The sequence below is a fragment of the Leucopleurus acutus genome (assembly GCF_964270905.1).
Source record: "Leucopleurus acutus genome assembly, chromosome: 1".
Lineage (NCBI taxonomy): Eukaryota > Metazoa > Chordata > Mammalia > Artiodactyla > Delphinidae > Leucopleurus > Leucopleurus acutus.
The window spans coordinates 31,860,365-31,870,290 of NC_139142.1; the positions used below are offsets into that span (position 1 = coordinate 31,860,365).

General features: G+C 51.3%; 1 protein-coding gene across 3 annotated transcripts in view; it reads right to left on the reverse strand.

The window, feature by feature from the left end:
• SMOC1 (SPARC related modular calcium binding 1) overlaps positions 1 to 6,506 on the reverse strand; it is a 152,376-nt gene extending 145,870 nt beyond the window's left edge. The window contains exon 1 of one of the 3 annotated variants that reach the window (XM_082838285.1): positions 6,164 to 6,506. In XM_082838285.1, the coding sequence (XP_082694411.1) occupies positions 6,164 to 6,262 (99 nt within the window). In that variant the 5' untranslated portion in view covers positions 6,263 to 6,506. Of the gene's footprint in view, positions 1 to 262; positions 810 to 6,163 lie in introns of those variants that run through there. The other 2 variants (XM_082838287.1, XM_082838286.1) reach the window with 2 other exon arrangements.
• Positions 6,507 to 9,926: the final 3,420 nt, after the last annotated feature.

Genomic DNA, 9,926 nt, shown 5'->3' on the forward strand with positions numbered 1-9,926 from the left:
TCCCGGTCCTCCGTGATGGTGGCAGGGGCTCTTCTGAGGCTCCAGCTCTTCTGAGTGGCCCTTCCTGCTTTGTAGAGGCTGCCCTGCTTTGGCTCCAGAAAAAGGAGGCCGAAATCAACCAAGGCAACGGCTGGGAAGTACATAGAGCTCCACACCTAACGTGCTTAGATGTCTGCCAAAGGTAAGATTAATTTGTGATCTAGCGATTGAGTTTAGAATGACGTCAGGTGCAGAAGGAAATCCAATTAATTGCTATACTGACCTATGTCGCTTTGGCGTCTCTGTGAGGCCGTTGGGAGTGTTGGTGGAGATCCAGTTCTCCTATCCCCTCAGTGACTCAGGGTTCCTGCACGGCACATATGTACAATGCTAACCCTGTTTGGCATGCCTCACAAGCAGCTCCGATCGATTTCCCATCCGCAGCTTAACCCTTGTCCTCTCCCAAACTGCTCCGCGGTGACAAGCTCAGGAGGAAGGGGCCCTCCACATGGACATACCCACCCCCCACCAATGCCAGGAACTTGGCTGCTTAAACAATAGATCTCTATGTGGTCGGGAGAGAAAGGGTGCCCTGTACCTGCTAAGCGGGGCCATGCTCCCCTCCCCAGCCTTTGCCAAGGCAGGCGAGGGAGGAGGTTGGAATGAAGGCAGCGATCAGCCCGAAACACGCCTCCCCCACCCCCGCTGGCAAATAAGGCTTCTGGCCCAAGCGTCAGCTGGTGAACTTTTCTACTCTGCAGGGCTGGGGACTCAGATGTACAGGGTTGATCCCCCTGAGCAAGGGAGAGAGAAGACTGCCTACCGCGGGCTCAGCTTTACAAATGAGCTCATTGGCCAGCTGATGTAGATATTTACGCCGGAGCCTGGGCCGGCTCTGGGTATAACCCAGCGGTCCCCAAGCTTTTTGGGACCAGGGACCGGTTTCGTGGAAGACAATTTTTGCACAGACGGATGGGGGGCGGGGATGGGTCAGGCGGTAAGGCGAGCGACGGGGAGCAATGGGGAGTGGCAGATAAGCGTCACTCGCTCACTCGCCGCTCACCTCCTGCTGTGCGGCCAGGTTCCTAACAGGCCACGGACCCCTACCAGTCCTCCTCCGCCCGGGGTTGGGGCCCCTGGTCTAACCAGCCAAGAATTCAAAGAAAAACCAATCATCACTCCCCAACGTGGTATTTTCTAAGATGCACATCTGGAAAGGGGGAGGAGGGAGCAGAGGAGGCAAGAAAGGAGTCTCTACAAAGGGAATTTGTGTTTGCCTGACCTCAGGTGCAAAGAATGGAATTAAACATAATCTTTGGCTCGTGAGACACTCAACATTGGTCTAAGCAGGAGCCACTCTTATTTTTTATTAAATAAGCTATTGATCTTTACCAATGGACAAATACTTTCAAACTCACGCCCCCCCCCCAAAAAAAGAAGGTAAAGTATGGATACTAACTTACACTAACCATATGATTTTCCTGGCCAATCCAACCCTCTGTTTCACCCTAACCTCCCCCGATCCTGTGTACCTTGTTTTTCTTTTCATATAGTTTTCTTGCAGCTATATGTATTCCTAAAAGTGTTTTTATTTAATTTTAGCTATTTATAAATTTATAAAAGATGTCACGCTGCATCTTTCAGTGCATTTCTTTTACTTAATATCATATTACCCAGATGCGTCCATATTTTTGCATGTCACTGTTGTTCATTTGTTTTGACTGACTATAATTCTCCATTGTGTGAATACATCACAATTTACTCATCTACCCTCCTACTGATGGGTATTTGAGCTGTTTCCAGGCTTGTGATAGTGTGAACACGGTTGCATATGTCTCCTTCTGGACATGAGTTTCTCTTGGGCACATACACCTAGGAGTGGAATCCCTGGGCTGTAAGAAATGTGAATGTTCGGGGAATTTCCTGACGGTCCAGTGGTTAAGACTCCGTGCTTTCTCTGCCAAGAGCTCAGGTTCGACCCCTGGTCGGGGAACTAAGATCCCACAAGCCAAGAGGGGCGGCCAAAAAAAAAAAAAAGTGAATATTCAACTTTAGGAGATAATATCAAAGTGTTTTCCATTTGATTGAATTTCCTAGAGTTTCTAAGATGACTGTCTCCTCTTCCTGTCTTCCTCAGTTTTATTTCTTTAAATTTCACATGTCAGCTCTATCAAAATATTTAAATGAAATTCTTGGTCTAACACCTTGAGTAGCCCCTCAGCTAAAACCCCCATGTGGAAAAAAAAGGTTTCTGTCCTGAACACAGACAATAAGAAAGGCATCTCTGCAGACACAAGGACACGCCCTGGTCCAGACACTGAGAGAGGTTAGACAAATAGAAGGCAACTGTCTACAAGCTGCTTCACAGTTGGCAAACGCAAGATTTTTTAAAAAGGGTTTAGGTGGAGTCAAAGCTTGTTCCCCCATCCAAGTCCGCTTGCTCAGTCTCTCCTCCTCCACCCCTCCACATGCTTATTTTTAAACAAGGAACAAAAGCCTAAAATGGAAAAAAAATAATAGTTTGTTAAGTAACCAATTTCACATTTAAATGAGAGCAGGGAGTCCAGCATGGACATCACAGTACAGTCGAATTCATTTCAATAAATATTTACAGAACACTTTGCAGTGTGACCAGCACACTGACAAATAACATCTCTATTCTGCCCTCAAGAGGTTGTGAGCTTGTTCACTTAACAAGACAGAATTATGCGTGGAGTGCCAAAGGGGCAAGTTAGAGCTGAGAAGATGAAGATGCTGGTCTGATCTCAAGATGCTCACTGTAGAAGAATTAGCAAAAGCTGGAAGACAAGTGAAAGAGATACCGAAGTTGTACAAAGGTGAGAGTGATTCTAAGCAAAATGTTTTTTTGCAGGAAAGTTCCCAGAGAGTGATGCTAGAACTAGGTTTTAAAGGATGAATCAAGTATGTGAGAGGAGAGAGGACAGTTAAAGAATATAGCTAAAACAATTAAGAAATAAAATTTCTTAGACTTCTTGACCTTTTCTCCTATTTCTCAAACTTTTTTTTTTTTTTTTTTTTATGGTACGCGGGCCTCTCACTGTTGTGGCCTCTCCCGTTGCGGAGCACAGGCTCCGGACGCGCTTTCCTGCCTCCAGTCCTGCACCAGGAAGGTGGAACCTGTGAATCACTGTTAAACATGCATTACCTGCATTTATTTGTTCATTTCACAAGTGCCAGGCCCTGTGCTGAGCTCTGGGGATACACCGATGGACAAGACGGGCACGATTCCTGCCCTCACCCAGCTCCCAGTCTGCCGGGCAGACAGAGGTTTAGACAAAGACAGGCATTAGTCAGACTCCATCAGCCTGGCAGAGCCCCTCCCCCATTCAATCCTCCCCAGAAAGATTTTCAGTAAAGTGTGCAGGATTAAAGAAATGGCTGCCTCCTCCATAATTAAAAGGCTCCTGGCCAGCATCCCAGGTAGCCACGCGGCTGCTCAGAGCTGAGAGGCCAAGAAATCAGGTGCTTCCTACATAATAGCCTCCAATCTGATACTTGATAGCTGCTGGTTTCCAGAGTCAAACAAATGTCAGGCATTTTATGAAGGCAGGAAACAAATAAAGGGGCAAGGATTGGGGTCTAGGCCTCGGGGGAGCTCAATTAGTGAGCCAGATAAAGTTAAACCGAAAGGGCATGCTCTCGGTTTCCTAGAAAGCCAGCTGGAAAAGATGCCAATCCTTAAGCCTCTGTCACTCAAAAGATTAGCAGAAGAGACCCAGGGATGCCCAAGGGAATACTGCAACAGCCAGATGTTTCTGCTCCTCCTGTGACACTGCCATTCACAACCAGGGCCACATTTCTGAGGCCACCAAGAAGACAGAGAAGAGAACTGCAGTCTTCTGGAATAGGTTGAAACTCAAAGACATCACCCTTTAGTGATACAGACACCCAAAAGTATCAGTAAGGCTTTCTTACAGACTCGCCTGATGCCCATTTAACAGGAACGGCATGACTAGTCGGATGAACGCTCCCCGCAGCTTCTGGGTGGTACGGAAAGCACACGACCTGCACATCCGTATAAACTGGGATTTGGTTCCCACTGCTGTGGCTGCACCATGAGTGTTTCAAGCAAGGCTTTTAGCCTCCCTAAGTCTCACTTGCAAAATGACACTAAAAAGACCCATCTTCTTGTTCTTATAAACATAAGTGATCATGGAAAGTGCCCAGCTCAAGAACTCATAAGTGGTGGCTTTCAATGGGGCCTATAAGTGCATCCAGGTAACCACACACTCAAGACGGTAGCTTCCTCTTGGTACTTTCTAAGTGTGTGTGTGTGTGTGTGTGTGTGTGTGTGTGTGTGTGTGTGAGAAAGAGAGAGGAAAGGAGAGAGAGAGAGGAAATGCAAGCTGGGACACACAAGCCTATTTACAGTTCCTGTTTGTGTTCCACCATTTCTGTCAAATTAATGAACTAAAGAAGCTGGAGGGAAAACGAACCAATGTCTCTATTTTCCCCTGAAGTCCCTAGCTTTCCCCTAAGAGCTGCTTCCCCCAGATTCAGGAGGCAAGGAAGGAGAGCCATATGGCTTGAGACGCTAGACCCGCCCGGCAGCAAATGAGCCCCCCGCCATTTGTCTCCGGGCCTCTCATGTGGGCGGGCATCCAGATTTCAGTTGGGGTGCTCTGGTCTGCGTCTCTTGTCTTGACTGTTCCTAATTATTGAAGGGAACGCCGTGGCTCTCCTGACCTCAGAGTTTAAGAGCTGTGAGTCCTAATATCAAACCAAGCAGCTTCATTTAAAAGGCATGCTCATCTGCATTCATAAAAGTCACTCCTGGAGCCCTGACTTGCCCCAGCTTCGGGAACGCCTGCTGTCGAGGATTTATGACACGCCCTGGATCTAATCGGCCGCACTTTAACTGCTGCTGTTGCACATCTGGTCATAAAAGCAAGGGCCGGCCCAACACGGGGACAAACACTTTTCTTTCCTAAGTGGCTGCAAATCTGATCTCACAGTGATAGCCGGGCTCGGATGTAATCAGCCAGCACCTGGGCGGTCATTACGGCTCATCAAGCTTGGCAAGGCTTTTCCCACACACACGACAGCTATAAAGATGACTCTCGTGGTAGCAAGAGCTATGAATAAAGAACCTGCAGTCAGAACAGGTGGCAACAGGCTAGGCCGAACAATACCCAGGAAAGCGTGAGTTGGTTCAGGAGCCCACCTGTTCACAAAGATCCCAGCTACTTCCACATGGACTCTCCCCCTGCCTGGCGGAGGCAAGCAGCTATCTCCATAGACAACTGCCCTGACATACGTTAACCCTCGGCCAGAGACTGTCTGGATAAATTTGATCAAATGAACACCTACGTGGTTTAAGAGGACACTTCTCAAGCCAGTGGAATCCTTCATTAGACCGATTGGGCGCATGGGAGCAGCAATAACCTAGCCCAGCAATGCACATAATGCTGTCGGTTCCGGGAGGTTTTAGAATGCCTTGAACAGCCTGTCCTGTGCACAGAATTGGCACGTTTCACATCGTTCAGGAACTCCAATCAGACCAAGGTTCAACAAGTAGTTCAACCTCCCGCGCCCGAACGCAGGGGAAGAGACCCTTGAACACTGCCAGCTCCTCTCCACCAGCTCCCCCCAGCCTCCACCTCTACCCCTCCTCCGCCGCTGTGCCTAGCGGGAGGGAGCATTAAAATTATCTGCTGCGGGTTTTACGAGCAGCGATCGCTTTTTAAAACAGCAACAACGCAAGGTCCTTGTGTGGCTCTCGGGTAACCTAAAACCCTGGAGGCAGAGCTGCCCCCCACCGCCGCCTGCCAAGAGCACCAGCGCTCCGGGACCGCGAGCAGCATGAGGCACCTCGGAGGCGGAAGGCACCTCTAAGGGTCTTGCAGCAAAAGGCCCTGGGAGAAGAGACTGGGAGAGAGAACGCACCAGTGACAGCGGGGGAGGAGGGCAGGAGGGAGCGGGCAGAATCGGTGCTGCGAGAAAGAATGGGTGGGTGGGGGGCGGGGGGAACAATGGGAGAAATTTTTATTTCAGCAACTTCGCCGAGAAGCCCACGGGGGACTGGGTAGTAGGTGAGGAGGGGGACGAGGTCTGACGCCTCCCTTCCCCCTCTCCGCCACCTCCCCCCACCACACCACCAGGAGGAGGGTCAGCGACCTGAGTCTCCTTCCGCAGGTGGGCGCGCGGCTGGGGGCTCACTTACCCTGGGGCCCGTGGTGCGGTGGCCGCGAGCCGGGGACAGCTGCACCAGCACGAGCAGCAATTGGGGCACGAGCAGGCGGGCGCAGCGCGCGGGCAGCATGGTGCCAGACGGGCCGGGCAGCCGGCTGCGGACAGGGGTGGCGGGCTCCACGGGGCGCACGGCCGCGCCGGCCTTCCTGCCTTCCTTCCCCCGGGGGGCCCTGGCGACGGCGGGCCGCGGCGGTGCGGCGCGGGCTCGCGGAGGCTGCGGTCGGAGCGCGCGCTCATGAACCGCCCCGGAGGGGAGCTGAGCGCGAGCGTGTGCTCTGCGTGTGGTGCTCTGCGCTCGGCCGGGCCGCGGCGGCAGCAGGTTGGACGCCAGAGCTGGGCCATGGGAATTCCCGTTATAAACCCCCGGGAGGGGTGGGGCGGAGCCCGACGGCCCTGACTGACGGGCAGAGAGGCCCGTGGCAGCCGCCCCTCTGGCAGGTGAAAGCCAATGGGAGAGAGGAAAGAGGGGCGGCTCGCGGTCGTCCCCACTGAGGAACGACTCTCGGTGGCTTGGCCGAAGTGGGCTCCAGGAGAGAGCGGGATAAAGAGGAACTTCCTCTTGGCCCTTGGGTCTGGTGAAGCCTCCGAGAGCTCCAGCAGCCTGAACCTACCAGAATGCCCGCCCGGCTAATGATAACACCTTAAGCATGTACAGCACGAGTACGTGACTTGTCGGCCGGATGAAATAGGCAGGGAAAACACTCCTCGCCTCGTTTTTTCAGATGAGGGTACTAGGGCGCAGAGGGGTTCAGAAATCTGCCTCCTGGCTGCATCAACACCAAGAACAACTGGGAAGTCGCCAGGTCACCTGCACAGAGCGCTGGCTGTGACCGGGGTTGGGCGTGGGGATTAGGCGCATTCGCTGCTTGCAAACAAGAGTCCAGCGGGTGACACACTTAAGTCCTACAGCGGCTACCCCGGGAGCAGAGTCGACAAGAGAGAGAAAGCACGTGCTGGGCATCTCCTTGCTGGGGAGGGCCCCTGTGGGTATGGGATGATGCCGATCCGTGGCCCTGTGGTGGATCTGGGATTAGAACCCAAGCGTCCTGGCTCCCTGCCTGGAACTGGAGGGCCAACAGGCAGCCTCTCTGTGACCTAGGAGCCCTGGGAGGAGAGGTTAGAGGGGAGCTGGTTTGCTGGTGGGGGGAGAGAGAGGAAAAAGCATTGGTAGGAGGGGTAGTCTGTGAGTGCAAAGACCCCAGAGCTGGGTCAGAGGAGGGAGGGAGACCTCTCCTGAGTGCCCGTAGGATGTTGAAAGGCTCTGCCCAGGGCAGTCCCCAGGGGTTCATCTTGGGAATGGTCACAGACACATCACACCAGCTTCTCAACGGAACCAGGTGGTCCGCTGCATTCAACCCAAGAGAACCATGGTTTACCTTCTTATGTGGAATACAGCCCTTAGTGTTTATTTTCATTGCTATGGACCACTCACTTCAAGAGGAGGGATACTTTTCTCCAGCCAGCCTGGAAGCAGTGGCAGAATTTAACTCCTCTCCCCGTGGGCTTGAGAGGTCCAGACAAAGGTTAACTCCTTTCCCTTACTGCTGCTCTCCTGGATTGTATAAACAAGCTTCTCACCCAACTCCTGCACTCACTTTTGCCCACTCCCCTTGTCTGCCATCCAGCCTCCACCAGGCAGCTAGCCATCCTTCTAAAAAGCAGACCTGAATCACCACACTCTGCTTCAAAGGCTTCCACTTTCCCCAGCGCCCTCAGATCAGAAAGCCCTGACTGGATGCTGAAACAATAACAAAGTACTGGTTGTTCTCCAAACAAAAATGAAGAACTGCTCTAAGAGAATCGCCTGTCTTGCTCTGCTGGGAAATAGTGCGACAGTCTGACATGCTCTCTGGAGCCGGTCAGGATGGGTTCAAATCCTGGGTCTGCCACCTAGTGGTGTAACCTTGCATCAGTCACTTTACTTAATCTGGGGTCCAGTTTTCCTGTCTGTAAAATGGGGATAAAAATAGTGTCCACCTTATGAGGTGTTCTCAGGATTGAAGGAGATGGAGTATATAAAGCCCTTAGAATGACTAAGTTATAAATATCACCATCTGGCATATGAAGAGGGCAGGACAAATGCCTCATCTCATTTTATCCTCAGAACGATCCTGTGAAGTAGACAGAGAGATCCAACTTGACAGGTAAGTAAACGGATACTCCATGCGATTGGGACTTGCCTGGCCTCATTAGGCTGGTAAATGACAGGGAAGATTCAAGCCCAGATTTTCAGAGTCTAATTCTTCCTCCATCATCTGATAATTGCAATCGCAAATGCTGTAGGGTTCAACAGTTCCTGTGGGCTTACTGGGAATTTTTTCAGTGGCCTGCAAGGGAGCTGAGCTTCTTAGCGTCACTGAGCTTCAGGGAAAAGCAAGGGTCAGCCCTTCCAGCAAGGGTCAGCCCTTCCTGGAAACAGCCCTTATGATCTGGCATCCTGGGAATTTGCCCAGCTGGACTTGTCCATTTCGCCTGTGCCTTGTGAAGCACTTACATCAATTTCCCTGTGTCCGCCTAAGTGCTCCTCCACCAGGATCTTGGAGGCATGAAAATGTCACTATCAGGCTCAGCAGTCTGACGGGTTTGTCCTGACTCTACCACATGGCCACATGCACCCCCATCAAAGTGGTCAACTCCTTTCTGTTGCTGGAATTATTGAGACATCTATTGGAGTAAGTAAATGCTGGAGATGCCGCTCCCCCAGCATCTGGCAGCACAAAGCACCGAGGGAAAAGACACTGCAATAGTCCTTTCCATCCACAACACCAGAGGCTGCTCTCCAGCCAGAAAGCTTATTTCCAAGTAGTCGCTGGTCCAAAAGTCTACATTATTCTGGATTTCAACCATGTAGCCTAGTTTAAAATATGAGTAACTGCTTTCCAGTTACTTTGCTCAGCAAGTATTTTCTTTCCCTCTGGTTGGCATGCGAGGCCTGCCGTAACCATGGCCATCATTCAAATGATGCATTTTCTTCTCCCAACTCCTCCCAAGCCCAGAGAAGGTTAGAAATTCTAGAGAACTACTAGTCCCAAAGAGTGTCTCTCTGCCAGGCTCAATCGTCTGATCCAAGCAAAAAAGTGAAATTGACAAGTTCCTTCTTTCCCAGGAGGCCAAGCTTATGGTCCAAAAATAAATCTAGCTCTCCTGGCATCTGGTCTGTCCAGTTTCAGCCATGCTCCTTGTCCTGTGGGACTTCTGTTTGCAAGGGGATATTTCAGTGAAGAAAAATAATACTTTATATCCCATACTGAGGTCTGAGGGCCTCAAATATTTAGTACTAGCTAGGAACGCCCATTTCAATATATGTTTTTGTATAGTCCAGGAGTCTTTTTTTTTTTGCGGTACACGGGCCTCTCACTGCTGTGGCCTCTCCCGCTGCGGAGCACAGGCTCCGGACGCGCAGGCTCAGCGGCCATGGCTCACGGGCCCAGCCGCTCCGCGGCATGTGGGATCTTCCCGGACCGGGGCACGAACCCGTGTCCCCTGCATCTGCAGGCGGACTCTCAGCCACTGCGCCACCAGGGAAGCCCCACTCCAGGAGTCTTGTCTCATATTCAGAGTCGAATCTTTCTATTCATTTTAACAAGCATTTTGATGAATCTCCTTCTGTGCCCAGCACAGTGCTCATCATTATGAGATCTTCGGATGTACACCCTGCCCTCTGAGAGGTTATAATCTAATTTAAGACACAGCAAACAGATACCTGGAGACCGTATTTAAGAACAAAGACTGCA